The sequence below is a fragment of the Chiloscyllium plagiosum genome, unplaced genomic scaffold, assembly GCF_037043375.1.
Source record: "Chiloscyllium plagiosum isolate Xiang-an unplaced genomic scaffold, Cpla_swu_hap1 HiC_scaffold_44, whole genome shotgun sequence".
NCBI classification, from domain to species: Eukaryota; Metazoa; Chordata; class Chondrichthyes; order Orectolobiformes; family Hemiscylliidae; genus Chiloscyllium; species Chiloscyllium plagiosum.
In genome coordinates, this window is record NW_028270182.1 from 31,724,137 (window position 1) to 31,739,841 (window position 15,705).

The 15,705-nt window shown below is 44.1% G+C and overlaps 1 protein-coding gene across 1 annotated transcript in view; it reads left to right on the top strand.

Annotated features, from left to right (window-relative positions):
• Nucleotides 1-15,443, top strand: part of LOC148137374 (putative G protein-coupled receptor 139) — a 72,768-nt gene extending 57,325 nt beyond the window's left edge. Inside the window, exon 2 of the mRNA XM_087982705.1 lies at nt 14,539-15,443. Coding sequence (XP_087838831.1) covers nt 14,539-15,443 — 905 coding nt within the window. The remainder of the gene's footprint in view (nt 1-14,538) is intronic.
• Nucleotides 15,444-15,705: the final 262 nt, after the last annotated feature.

The window sequence follows — 15,705 nt, forward strand, 5'->3', positions numbered from 1 at the left end:
ATATCTGGACATATGTTGTCAGGGACCCCGCTTCCATTTCTTTTCTTATTCCGGAGGCATTTTCCTTTCCCTCAGCACAACCCACATTGCGTTCCTTCGTTACTCCCTTATTAACTACTAGATCTCAAACCCAGCCACCAAGGCAGTACTTAAAAGTCAATTTTCCTACCTTGGTCTCTGCACAGAGTTGCCTGGCTCAATATCTCCCTGTGCCTACTTAAATTTCCTCTTACCAACCTTTTAGCCTGGTTCGGATGGACTCTCATTGGATCTCGATCAGTCAACCAGAAGGGGGAACTCACCACCGAGGAACACGGTACCGTTCTAAAAGGAATGGGATGCATCATCCCAGCCATTGATGGTGCCTACCCTGCTATCGCTGATGGACACCCAGGACGAGTGCCCAAACTGTAAGAAACAGAGCTCACAATAAAATAACTTTCAGTCGGAGTCAAATTCTGAAGCAGCGAATTTTATTGAGACGTTCTTGCAAGATAGGTGTCTTAGAAGTAGGCACCCCGATCCAAAACTTACCTCACAATTTATACACATTAACTGAGTCTCTTTCGGTACGTCCCCATTTACGTCATTGGCCTAACATATTATGTGTCAAACCTATCACTATTCCTAATTGTGCTCTGCCCTTGTTTCCTTCTCCCCCTACGCCATGCAAGGCGACCCTTACTCTTATTCACCTTATCCTTTATTTGCAGCTGACTTGTCTCCTTTTAGTGCCTACATGGGAACAATATGCCGAGTTGGCATAACTCAGTGTTCTTTTTACTCCTTATCTATTTGTCCGTAACATCTTCCATTGTTTGCAGGCACGTTCTAGCTAACTCAGCTCTTGGCTGAAACAATTATACAATTGTGTAACTTAGTTCATTTACCTTACCGAAGCAATTATGTATTTCCTTCATATAGTTTCATTCTTGTATGCACATTTTAGCTAACTCAAGTCTTGGCTGAAACAATTATACAAAGCTGTAGGTTAGTTCATCACCTTTCATAAGCAATTATCGTTCCAGCAGATACACTGCTTTACCTGTATCCCACACAAGGCAGATGAATGATTTGGATGTAGGCAACAAATAGCTCAGATCTCATTGTTTAGTCATTAAATGTTGCAAGGTTGGGAAATGCCGTTGTCCGAGGGGATGTGCATGTCCTTGATTATGAGTCACCAACAACAGTCCATCCAGGGGTCACAAAGCCATGGAGTCTTACATCACGGAGACAGGCCACTTGGCCCAAACTGTTCCATGCCGGCCTGTTCCGAGGTCGAAAGCATGTCTGGTTACTTTAAGATAGGAAGTGTGTTTCTGGATTTAATGTACAGCCGCACCTGCCACCTAATGTTCAGGCTGTTCCAAATGTAACAATTTGCTGTTAAATAGGTACCTGAGTATTTGGTGCTGCTTTGACAGCGATTCGAATGGAAGAAATTACTTTAAATTATGGCCAGAAGATCAAAAGCCAATGGAATTTTAATTTTATTGTATTGTCACCTGGAAACGAATGAAGTATTTAAGAACTTAATGTGCCATAGGGGTAAATAAACCCGGTATTTTTCAAAATTAGAGGGAGAGCAATTGCCATCGAACAGCAGTGCAACTGCTGTGGAGCACGAGGGCTGACGACTCATCAATATCTTGTTCTCAAAGTTATTAGAAAACACTCTCTATCAAAGGTACATTTTCATGTAAAGGCTACTCGCAGTTAAAACAAAAATGGAGACAACCCACTGAGATCAGCAGATGGACGATTGAAAACAGCGGAGAAGACAAAGACTGTGGTCTTGAGATTATGTTAATGTAATGTTCAATAAGTGGATCAGAATATTTTTATAGAAGTATAATCAGATAGTAAGTTGTTATAAAGGGGGCTTGAATTTTATGAACAGCTGCTGTTTAGTATTCAACGTTAGATTTAAGAAAATAAATTGTTCGGTTTCTTTAAGTAATGGCACTGAGGAATCTCTGTCACTCATAGTTTGACAGACTACAAGGCAAGCCGAGATTTTCTGGGTGTTTGATTTAATAAACAGAGGGGTTCGACTCTCCTTCTTAAATGCCCATCCACACTAAAGCTATTTCCCTGCACTTGGTCCATGTCCTTCTCATCCTTCCCTGTCCAAATATTCATCTAAATAGCCTTTAAATGTTGATAATGTACTCACCTCAACGACGTCTGCTGTTAGCTCATTCCATATGCGTACCACCCCCTGTGTAAAAAAAAACTTGCCCCGAAGGTTCCCTTTTATTCCGTTCTCTCTATTCCCCGATTCTCCAACCCTTAGAAAAATAAGTGAACGCATTCACCTTATCCATGCCTCTCATGGTCTTATAAACTTATAGAGTCATAGACTCATAGAGATGTACAGCATGGAAAAAGACACTTCGGTCCAACCTGTCCATGCTAGATATCCCAAACCAATGTAGTTCCACTTGCCAACAATAGCCCATACCCCTCCAAACCCTTCATATTCATATACACATCCAAATGCCTCTTAAATGTTGCAATTGTACCAACCTCCACCACATTCCATCTGGCAGCTCATTCCATGAAAGCACCACCTTCTGCGTGAAAACGTTGCCCCTTAGGTCTCTTTTATATCTTTCCCCTCTCACCTAAACCTTATGTCCTCTAGTTCTGGATTCCCCGACCCCAGGAAAAAGACTTTGTCTTATTTATCCTATCCATGCCCCTCATATGACCCCGCTCTGTCTCCTCTGCTCACAAGAAAATGTCCTAGCCTGTCCAACCTCCCCCTATAACTTAGACCACTGAGGCCTGGAAACAGCCTTGCAAATTCCTTATGCACTCTTTCCAGGTTAACAACATCCTTCCGATAACAAGGTGACCAAAGCTGATCAAAATTCTGCAAGTACGGCCTCGCCAAAGACTTGTACCACCAAAACATAACTTCCCAACTTCTATATGCAATGCCCTGACTGATGAAAGCTAGTGTGCCAAAAGCCTTCTGTCTACTGTCTACCTGTGACTCCACTTTCAGAGAACCATGCATCTTCTGTTCCACTTCACTCCTCGAGGCCCTAATATTCGCCATGATTTGATGTTCCAAAATTCAAGACCTCACTCATATCTAACTTAAGCTCCATTTGCCATTTCTCAGTCCTATTCCCCAGCTGATCAAGGTCCGGCTGCAATTTCAAATAACCTTCCTCACTGTCCACGATGCCACCTATTTTGATGTCATTTGAAAACTTACTAATCGTGCCTTATACATTTTCACCCAAATCATTGAGAAAGATAACAATCAGCAATGAGACCAGCATTGACCCCTGAGGCACTCTACTAGTCACACGCCTCCAGTCCAACAAGCATCCTTCCGCTCTTCCCCTCTGCTTGCGACCATCAAGCCGATTGTGTATCCAAATTGCCAGCTTGTCCTGGATTCCATGCGATGTAACTTCCAGAGCAGCGAAACATGTTGAACCTTATCACAGGCCTCACTAAAATCTGGACCAATTATGTCTACCACACTGCCCTCGTCAACCTTCCTGGTCACGTTATCAAAGAATGCTCACAAATTTACAAGGCATGATCTCCCACTCTCAACGCCATGCTGAGTACTCCTAATCATCCCTGATGAAGGGCTTCTGCCCGAAACATCGATTCTCCTGCTCCTCGGATGCTGTCTGACCTGCTGTGCTTTCCCATCAACACACCCTGTCATCGTAATCAAACCCTAACTAAGTTAAGAGGGCAGAAAATGATGTGTTTTCCTTCATTGTGAGATTATTGAAGTACCTAAGTAAAGCTAGCTTTCTGTAATTGTAGAGCCTTGATGAGAGTCTATTTGTGGCACAGTGCACAGGTTTGATCTCCTTTGTAAGGAATGATGCCCTTACCACATTCACAGATGATGTTATCATGAGGAGAGAGCGAAGAAACTGGGTGTTTAGTCTGTAGAGCAGTGAGAAACGAAGAAATTTTTGCATTGAAACTTGAGGGTTAGCGATGATCACTTGTTTCCAAGACAGACATTGATAGAATGATACATTGCATATTTCACTCAGGATTGATTGATATGATTAATTGTCACGTGTATCTCAGTACAGTGAAAGGGTTTATTTGTGATTGGCACAGGCAGATCGTAGTAAGCAAAGACATACAGAGGAGAAGGTGACCATAAACATAGATAGAGTAATGCATCCAGATTATACAGCGCAAGACGTGCACGAGACAAGATCAACAAAAGCAACATCAGCATCAGTTGACAGTCAATTCATCATTCTAATTGGGCATTCCGAATAATTTATATGCCTCAATAAGCTCTCCCCACATTAATGTGAAGTCGGTGTGTGACCGTGTACTGAACATCATGTTGTTCACAATCCCCGACAGCAGCCACAATACCTTCCTTTTGACACAGCTAGCCATTCCCAGCAGCCTCTGCCCTCCATAGAAACTCCAGGCTGCCTTCTCGGAGATGGAAGGTGCCTCGTTGAGATTTCATACAAAATATTTGCCTTCCCCCTCAATGCTAGAACACCACGTTGAAGTTCCATGTGTGTAACAAGAGCAATGGAGGCACAAGGAACACCATGGTGCTGTCTGTCTTACAGTCTCTGCTCCATTTGCTTGTCATGTTGGAATATCAATTACCTCCTTCTGTCTCTGTGTAAGTGACTCGAGGAGCTGAATTGACTCCTTCTATTTCTGTGTCAGTGACCCAAATTACTGAATGGCTTCTTCCTAGTCCAATTGGACAAGTTCAAGAGCCTGATTGGGTTAACCCCGGTTCCTGTCGAACAGCTCGATGTGTTGACGGGTGTGATGATGCTGTAACTTGTTATTTTCTCCTGATTTCTTTTAAGAGACAAATGGAACGATAGAAACCAGGCTGGCTAGTTAGGACTCTAAAGTAAACAGCTTTGGAAGTGTTGGGTTTATTTCACTGCAGCCTGAAAGGGTGTGACCAGCTCTGACAGATTAGAATTTCTGAGTTTTGTTTTCTGAGTAACATCAAAGGCTATTGGGGATTCAACAGAGTTGGAAGGTCCAGTGAATGACTCCTGCTTGCTACTCTCTGAATTTTTCTGGATTGTTTTTAAAATTTCCTCCTGGAGAACATACGTGGGAATTTGTATCTGTAATTGCCTTTTTGCCAACTAGTTGTCTTTCCGGGAGCTTACTTTATTAGTACAGTTAGTTAGTAATAGGTACTGTATCTATTATTCTGTTAAGTTTTCCAATCGACTCAAGTTATTCTAAGTTCCTCTTTCGTTGATTGTATTTTAATGACAGCATTTAAATAAACTGTATTGTGCTTAACATCAAGTAGTTTCACCAATCACATTACATCTGAAACAGTTGTGTTACATTTACCTTTAGAATAACAAAATTATGGATTTACACTACTACCTACAATTTTTAAAGGGGCTCTGGCCTGGTCCATAACACTAGATTCCTTGTCTTCCTGTGTAATAGGCAGCAGAGTCTGAATGGTCTTTACCTCTTCGTCTGCAGTAGTTTCAATGGGCTGAATGGCTTCTTCCTATTCCAGTGATGTGAGCTTGAGGTGCTGAATGAGTTCCTCCTTCCCCTGTGAAATTAAACAGCATCTCGCAGTACTGTTACATGAATGCTACAAACACTTTAACAGCACAAGCCCGAATGTTGTCCAGGTCTTGCTGCATATGGACACAGACTGCTTCAGCAGCTGAGAGGTGACACATTGTTCTAAACATTGTGTAATCTTCAACAAATATCCATACTTCTGATCTTATTTTGAGGAAAGACATTAATGAGGCAGCTGAAGATGTTTGTGATGAGGAAGCTACACTGTGGATCTTCTGCAGAGACGTTCCTGGCCTGAGATGATGGACATCTGCGAACCACGAACATCATCCGTTTTCTGACGATTGGCTCCAACCATTAGGGAAGTTACACTGATTGCTAAATAAATCCAGATTTGTTTCGCTCCTTGACAGCCTCCTCAGCGAAACACTTCTTTGAAATCAGGCCCAGTCACTCTTTTCTGAGATCATGTGTTCACCTCTTTTATTCGTAGCGACAGGTAGAAGAGAGAGTTCTGATATCAACAATTGTCTTTTGCACAGTGGTAAGGGAGCTAAATACTTAAATAGGAAGAAGATGGCTTTTTACCTATCAGATAGTTGAGGACTATGAAAACTTTGGCATTACAGAGGATTTGAGACATAGAGCAGATCAGCCATGATCTTCGTGAAGGGCAGTGCAGGCTTGGAGGGTGAACGGCCTGCTCCTGTTTCTGATGTTCTCCCATTCTGTTATTGGAAAGTTTGCAGGTGTTTTTTTTTCTGGAAGGTCTGTTATTGAATGTTGCAGTCAGGGAGACAAGAGAATTTCGTGAGCCATCTCTGGGTGAGGTATGGGGGTTGTATTCACAGTGAATCTGGGTCTATTATATAACCAACAAACGGAGCACAAGTTGCAGAGAGGTAGAGAGAAATGAGGGGTATCTTTCATACTCAGCCTGTGTTTTTCCAATTACATTTCGCAAACTACACCAAACTGTGTGTGACAGGCTTGAGGGACTGAATAGTCTCCTTGGATTCTGTGCACCAGGTGATAGCAATAAGTGGCCTCCAACAGCTCCAATCTGACAGGTTTGCGGGGTGAAAACTAACTTAGGAACATGGGACTGAGGAGCTGGAGTGGGTCATTAGTCACTCTGAGCATTTTCCACCAGACACTAAGATTGCAGCTGATCAGGTTGTGCTCTCAGCCCCACTTTCCTGTCTGTATCCCATTATCCGTGACTCACTTCTCTGTCAATATTTAACTAACTCAGCTTTCAATCAATGCAAACATAGAGGCACGATAAACTTCCGGCGAAAAGAATTTCCTCACCAAAGGACGTTTCAGAATTTCTCCTCATCCCTCTTATGCAATCAGAGTCATGCAGCATGGATACAGACCCGTTAGTCCAATCTGTCCACTCCAATCAGATAACCAAATCTGATCTCGTCCCATTTGCCAGCATTTGGCCAATAACCCTCCTCTCTCTGACATTTTTTAAATGTGTGATTGTAACCGCCTTCAACACTTCCTCTGACAGCATTTTCCATATACACACCACTCTCTGTGTGAAACATTGTGCCCCTCAGGGGTCTGCTCTAAATCGTTCCCCTCGCCTTCAACCAATGCCCTTTTGGTTTGGACTCCACTATCCTGGGAAACAGACCGTGGATATTCAGAATATCCATGCTCCTGATTATTTGTAAACTTCTACAATGTCACCCGCCAGCCAGTGACACTCCAGGGGGAAACATCTCAATCTATGCAGCCTCTTTCTAAAGCTGAATCCCTCCAGTCCTGGAATATCCCTGTCAATCTTTTCTCCAGCCAACTGAATTGTACGCAGTATTCTTAAAGTGACCTCACCAACATCCTGTACAGATGCAACATGCCACTCCAACTCCTCGACTCAATGTTCTGACTGCTTAAGGCAAGTGTGCCAAATGTGTCCTGCACCACACTACCTGCCTGCAATTCCAATTTCAAGGATCTATGCCCCCGCAGCCCTAGGTCCCTTTGTTCTGGAACACTCCCCAGGACCTTACCAATAAGCGTATAATTCCTGCCCTGATTTGCTTTCCCAAAATGCAAAACCTCATATTTATCTAAATTAAACATCATCTGTCACTCCTTGCCCTTTTCCCCATGTAATTGTGGTCTTCTTGTACTCTGAGATAATTCACTGCACCATCGTCATCTATAAACTTATTAACAATGTCTCCGATATTCATATCCAAATATCTTATATAAGTGACGCAATGCAGTGAACTCAGTACTGATTCTCGCAGCATAGTGCTGGTCACAAGCCTTCAGTAGGAAAAAGAACCCTCGCTCTTCAAGCCAATTTTGAATCCAACTGACCAGCGTCCGCTGCATCCCATGTGACCTAACCTTACTATTCTGTCGACCAATTGAAATGTTATGAACACCTTGCTTAAGTCCATACTGACAATGTCTGTCAAACTGCCTTCATCAATTTTCTTTGTTACCTCTTCATAAAACTCAATCAAATTAATGACCCATGATTGCCCATGCAGAAAGCCACGTTGACTAACTCTGTTCAGCCCTTGCCTTCCCAAATGTACTTAAATCCTATCCCTTAGAATCCCTTCCAACAACTTACTCATGACAGAAGTCAGGCTCACTGTCAATTGTTCCCCAACTTTTTGTGTCACTTTTTCCTTTTCCCATCCTACTCCTCGACAGCTCACAATAAATGTTAAGTGTAACCAGGTTGGTGATATGGCCGATGATATAGGTCTCGAACTAGTTCAGGGTCAGTTTTAGGAGCAAGTCAGGCTGGTTCCTTTTAATCTGCTAAAATCTGTGGGTTTATGACCCACAGCAATGTTAGTCAAAATCTGAAGAAATGATGAATGGCAAACTGTTTGAATATTGCAAATATATAACCGATATTTCTTTTTTTAAAAACACTGACACTCACACACACACAAAACCGATACACAAAATCTCTGCAATTTTAAGTTGAAAAAACTTAGTGTAATTCATGACAAAAGGAAAAGTTGAGAAAATGTCCAGAATGTTCTTCTTCTCAAGTGATTCTGTTCACACAAAGTACTTGTGATGGGATTTCATTCTGGAAGAGTTCGATTTGACTGAATTCACATTGCCTTAGGCAGTCAGGAGATTCGAACAATTTCTGGTCAGGAATCCTGCATGAAGGTGACACGGTCGCTCAGTGGTTAGCACTGCTGCCTCACAATGCCAGGGACTTGGGTTCTAGTTCCAGCCTTGGATGACTGTGTGAATTGCACTTTGCACATTCTCCCCGTGTCTTCGTGGGATTGTAACGTGTGTTCAAGGTTCCTCTGACAGTCCAAAAATATGTGGGGTGGTCATATTATATTACCCAGAGTGTTCTGGAATTTCTAGATTAGGTGCATTCGCCAGGGTCCTATATATATAGGGTGGGCGAATCGGTCTGGGTCGGCCATAGGCCTTGTTTTCACACTGTGGGGATTTTATGAAAATTAGAGCGGCAAAGATGACTGATGTTCTTTATCTAACATTGCTGTGATGAGTCAGAGAGAGTTAAACAGGCCGTTCCTCCTTAGGCAGATTACATTTTCTTCCTCTCTGAGTTGAATTACACAATAATTCATCCTTTTCCAAACTGTATCATGTGAGATATCCTTGCACATTGTCCGAACTATGATTCCATCACATTCTCTGTTCCATAGAGGTGCAGCATTGCTACTGTCATACACAGAGCCATACCCTGAGCAGAAAATGGGCCGATTTGATTTGGGGATGTGTTAACATGTCGCTGCGTGATTTATAAATAAAATGTTTAATGTATTCAGAACACCGGAGTTAAAATGAATGCATCTTATTAACAAAAACAGAAGTTGCTGGAAAAGCTCAGCAGATCTGACAGCATCCAGATGTCTTTTAAACGTTGTAGTCATACCAGTCTCCATCATTTCCTCTGATACCTCATTGCATAATGCTCTGCACTCTGCATGAAAGGGTGCACCTGAGCCGTCTTCAAAATTGTTGCCCTCTCACTTCTTACCAATGACTTCTAGTTTTGGACGCCCCTACCCTGGGGAAAAACCCTGACTGCTCACCCATCCATGACTGTTATGATTGTATAAACCTCCACTGCTACGAAATGTAACTCCATTCAACACGAATGGCTACACTTTCAGTCATCCTGGGCCTAAATTCTGAAATTCAATATCGACACCCCTTCAGCAATTGGAATCAAATCCAGAATTCTGGCTCAGAGGCAGGGGCATTGCCCATTCTGCAAGATCTAAACCATTCCCAGAATTTGGGTCACATTTTAACTGCCAGCTTTCAGTCGGTGTGGATTTATTAAATTCTATTTAATATTGCTGTACTATACAAATATATTTTTCATTGTTAAACAATGCAAGATATTTGTCTCAACTGTAACTTGCTGAGTGCATGTGCTGTGCCATTGAGATAAACCATGTCGTTGGGAATGGAGGCAGTGAGCTATAAGAAGGGGCTGAATAGTCTGGGACCTTTTTCACTGGAGAGTAAGAGATTAAGTGGTAACTTTACAGAGGTTTATAAAATCATGATGGGTACAGATAAGCTTTAATTGCTTGGCTATGATTTGCATTTTAAATCGCTATTATCTGTAGTCTGCAATATAAAGGACATAAATCCAGCAGACACACTCTGCCCAATGATGTGCCTCGAATCAATATTTATTACTGAACACCAGAGACAAAGAAAGGTCATAATTTCTGGTCCCAAAACAGAGATCACTATTACCCACCTCGAACGTGTTACTGCACTCTTCCTAAGACAACGAAATAATACCAGGCCGCTGATTACTGCCCAGCCTCTCCTCCTCACTGACTATGCCTGCAATCTATCCCTCATCCCCCTAACTGCACAAGGCAAACCAAGCACAGGGTCTTGTGAAAATCAAGGCCCAAATGTGCAGGCCTCCTGGAGAGGGGGAGTGAATTGTAAAATTAAACGGGGAAGGTGAGGAGGTGGTAATATCACTCACTGGGCTGAGGGGTGGCAGGTGGAGTTTAGTTTGCATTAATGCATGGTATTGGATTTGGTAAATCAAAGAAGAGCAGGGCCTATATAATTAAAAGTAGGGCCTTTGGTAGTGTTGTAGGACAGAGACTTAGGCCGTCAGGTATAATTCTTTAAAATTTGCATCTCATATGGATAGTGTGGTTAAGAAGATGTTTAACACACTTGCCTTCATTGGTCAGATGTTTGAGTATTGGAATTGGGATGTCATGTTGAGGTTGTACAGGACATTGGTCCAGCCCCTTCTGGAATACTGTGATCAGTTTAATCTCCCTGCCCGCTCATTCCATAGGCACACCGCCCTCTGGGTGAAATAAACTGCCCCTTAGGTTACTTTCAAATGTTTCCCCTCGCACCTTAAACCTATGCCCTCTAGTTTGCATCTCCCCGTACCCTTAGAAAACACCTTGACTATTCACTTTGATATTATTGACCTTGATATTATTAAGCTGGAGAGGGTTCAGAAGAGATTAACCTGGATGACGTTGGGAATGGAGGCAGTGAACTATAAGAAGGGGCTGAATAGTCTGGGACTTCTTTCACTGGAGAGTAAGAGATTAAGCGGCAACTTTACAGAGGTTTATAAAATCATGAGGGGTACAGATAAGCTGAAGGGCTGATATCTTTTCCAGAGGGTTGGGGATTCAAAACTGAAGTATACTTTAAAGTGCGAGGAAAAAGATTTACAAAAGTCATGAGAGGAGGGTAATTATTTTAGCCAGAATCTGGCTTGTGTGTGGAATGAACTTCTAGAGGAAGTGGTGACAGCAGGGACAGTTACACCGTTTAAATTACATTTAGATCAGTACATGGATAAGGGGGTGCAGGAATCCGGGGTGTATATGAGCACAGACTGTGGAAGATATCAGGACAAGTGGGGAGAGCAGTAACTATCACAGATTAGTTTCAGTATCTGAGCTGTTTAAAGGAGGTGGTGTAGGAGGGAGTCTCGGTGCTCCTTTCCTGGGAAGTGGTGGTGACGATCTGTTGTGAGCCCACCCTCCTGCCCACCGAGACAGGGGATTCTATTTGTACCAGCTCGACACAAAAGGGAGATGGCATCAGGGCCATGGCTTCCAAGTTGTGCCGGGGAGAAACGGAACTGCCAGTGGGTTTAAAGTGAGAATTGCCCTTCACTGAACATTGCTCCTTACTCGGTAGGTGGGACGTGGATGTTTTAGAGTCTCCACACGAGGCGTCCTGATCATCTCTGGCTCGTACCAGGGTCCTCCCCACATGGCGGGGGAAGGAGGGGTGAGGGAACGGATATCGGGCACTCCACAAACAGGCTTAGTACTTTCTGTCCTATTCCAGGCTGTTTCTCCTCAAATGGGAGGAAAGGAGGGTGGTAGTGAGTCAGAGTGGGAGTGGTTGGCCCTACTGTTAGTGCTGGTGTAGGTGGGGGTGGGGAGAGATATGGTGAGGTGTCCAGTGGGAGTCAGTCCACAGTGTTGTATCCATAAAGTGTTATTCGTGAGGGGGATAAAGTGGAGGGAGGGAGGGAGGGAGAGATAGAGCCTTGTTCGGTGGGCGGCCCGATAACAGATGTACGGTGAGTGTGAGGGAGCAGAGAGAATACGTTGACACTTATACTGACAGAGGGGGAAAGGTTATTGATGCTTGTCCTGTATTGGTGGACATTTCTTCAAACAGCAGATACTGCACTGAGCTGGGTGCTGGGCTCAGACAATGCTCGATGGATCCAGTGGTGTGACCCCTTCACGGAAGAGAATGGTCCCCCTCCTAGCCCATCCACCACGACCTCTGTGCCCCTGTCGACAAACCGTGGTGCAATTGCCCTTTGTCTGCCATCCTTGGAATATCCAGGGCTACTCTGGCGATAGTGAGTACCTCCAGCCATGACGGGTGGGAGAATCGGGCTGGTATTGAATGAGAGGGACACCATGGGGTGGGGTGGGTAGTTAATGAGGTGAGTTCAAAAAGATAGCACCAGAAATCTAGCTCAGCCTCATGCACATAATCACTCTGTCACACTCAAGGAAAATCAAACATAGATAACATACTGTTAGAATCTGCCCAATGAGTCATAGATTCTTTTGAAACCAATTCCAGTTACAAAGATGCAGAACTAATGCTCATCTGACCTCACACCAATCTCCCTTTTTCTTATCTTTCCTGGGAAAACTGGCTCATGTTACACGATGCTATCGAAGTGTCTACATTTCACCATTCTGAAACCTGGGAACACATCCTTCCATGACACTGTCTCTCAGTCTCTCCCTCTCTGTCTACTTCCCAAACCCCTCCCATGTGGTGATATTTAAACTGATTCCCTCACCATCTCTCTTTGGTAGTGATGTCCACACCCACAGCACCCACTTGTCATAGCAGGTTGGAGATATGGAGCTGTAAATGGATGGGAGCTGCACGTCCTGTCACTCCCAGCCCGGGCTGCAAGTTTCCCCGCGCTGGGCAGTGATCTAATACAGTGTTACTGAGCAATGCACTGGGGTGGTGTACACAGCTCTACATTCTGGGAGGGTAACTGATCCTGGGTTACAGATCAATGCACTGGGATGGTTTACACAGTCCTACATGCTGGGACGGTAACTGCTCCTGGTTTACAGATCAATGCACTGGTGGTGGGTTATACATCTCATATGCTGGGAGGGTAATTGCTCCTTCTTTGCAGATCAATGCATTGCGGGTGGTCTATACAGCTCACATGTTGGGAGGGTAACTGCTGCTGATTTACAGATCAATGCACTGAGGTGGTGTACGCAGTCCTACATGCTGGGAGGGTAACTGCTCCTGCTTTACAGATTAATTCACTGCAAAGGTCGCTGTGCTGATCAGATTATCTGGTTGAGGTTTATAGATAATGCAATGATGTGGTTTGTGTAGCTCGATATGCTGGATGCATATTTGTTTCAGGTTTACACGTCAGTGCCCTGCTGTGATTTGCACAGCTCCCGGTGCTGGGCAGATATCTAGTCTGAGTTTATAGATCAATGCACTGCTGTGGTCTGTACAGCTCAACGCGCTGGACAGATATATGGTCTGGGTTAAAAGATCAATGACCTGATCTGATCTGTGCAGTGTTCCACTCTGGACAGATTGCTGGGTTTTACTGAGCAGTACACAGGCCGGGTCCATACAGTGTTCCAAGGTGAACAGATATCTCCACTGGGTTTATGGTGTCTGGGCTGGGTCTGTGAGGTGGATTGAGAATGTGGTATTTATAATCATTCAGCAATGCCTTTAGTTCCAATTCCAGTGATTGTGGCCCCTGTCTCTAACTCCATTAATGTTACAGTGTGCCCATGCACAGTACAAGATATTTGTGAAGTGGATAGGGGGAATGTTGATGGACAGGTCATGAGTTCCCTGGAACGTTCTGTCCCTGACATTCTATAACTGACCTTTCCCGGAACGTTCTGTCCCCGACATTGTTTGTGAACGGCCGGACGTCAGTGAATTGAACAAACGATAAGATCCAGAGAGAAGAGATCCCGTTCCAGGGAGAAGTAGACACTGTTCCGAAGGGCCGTCAGGCAGTTAAAGGGGTGAATACGTTTTCTCTACATTTCGTCACGTTTCAGCATCGACCAATTTAAACCAAAACACAGAAATTCCCAAACTCAGTCCGTCTTCAGGAAACTGAGAATCCTTCAGGACAGCAACGTTTCCACCCTCCGTATTAGGAACTGGGAAGGAGTGACCTGTGTCTGCTCTCGAGTGATCGAGTGTGTGGGAATGTTCTTGAAACCATCTGTCCTTATGGATGTGTCTCTGTGTGTTTGGGGAGGGAGGGTTTCTTGTGGTTTATGTCACATTTTTGTCAGTAATTCAGACCTTCCTATTTGTTTTTCCAGCTCCAATTATTTTAATAAATCCCTGAATACAGGGACACATTTGAAAATCTCACTGGGCCCCCGATCAAACGGGTCCCTTTGCCTCCAGGTTGATGGATAATGGGTTTGTTTTCCTTCCTCATAGTTAACGTAGTGACCATCTACGTCCTGCTTTATAAAGATTGTGGATTGTCTCCATGTGTCAGACGTTACCTGGGGGCCATGGCAGCGGCGGATCTCACGGTCATTATCCTCGACCTGACACTGAGACACATTCCCATTGTTTATCGGGAACAGTTTTATTTCCTGAGGGACTCCGTGTGCAACATCCACGCCGTCCTGCTTTATGCAGCCACTGACTGCTCTGTCTGGTTCACCGTCACTTTCACCTTTGATCGGTTTGTGGCCATTTGTTGCCAGAAGCTGAAAAGTAAATATTGCAGTGAGAAAACGGCGGCTGTGGTTCTGGGAGCAGTGACTGTGCTGAGCTGTTCAAAGAACATTTCCTGGTATTTTATGCTCACGGCTCGGTATTGGCTGATGAACCACCCCTGGTTTTGTGAGATTACAGACGCTGTTCGTTACTCCAGTGTCTGGGTCACAATCGAGTTCCTCCACCACATTCTAACCCGGTGTGTCCCATTTCTCCTGATTCTGCTGCTCAATGTTCTCACCGTCAGACACATTTTAGTGACCAGCAGAGCCCGCAGGAGACTCCGCGCTCACACTAATGGGGACGCTCAGTCTGACAGTGAAATGAGAAACCGAAAAAAATCCATTATTTTACTGTTTGTGATCTCGGCCAATTTCATCCTGTTATGGTCAACGTTCATGCTGTATTCTATATGGGCCCGGATGTATGATTTGGGGTATTACTCTGTGTATCTGCATGACTTTGTGCAGGAATTGGGCTTCATGCTGCAGCTCCTCAGTTGCTGCACAAACACCGCGATTTATGCCGTGACCCAGACTAAGTTCAGGCAGCAGCTGAAGAATGTGCTGAAATATCCCTTCACCCAAATCCATCCATCAATCAAATTCCCTCATTAATCAATCCATCCGGGATTTTCTCATTTCAGTTCGGTGTTTCAGCGATGGAGCAGCCTGTCACTATGGTAAGAGACTGAGGGTAGCGTTGGGTTGTCCATCCTTATCCCACAGGGGGGTTACAGGGAAACATTTCAAAGTTTCTCACAACTCAGGGGCCAGTGAGAAAAGGCACCATCCCACTGACTGTATCCATCACTTCCATTTGTAAACAATAAAAATGTTGATTAAAGCGTGCCGAGCAGCAGAGTGACCGATGTTGTTG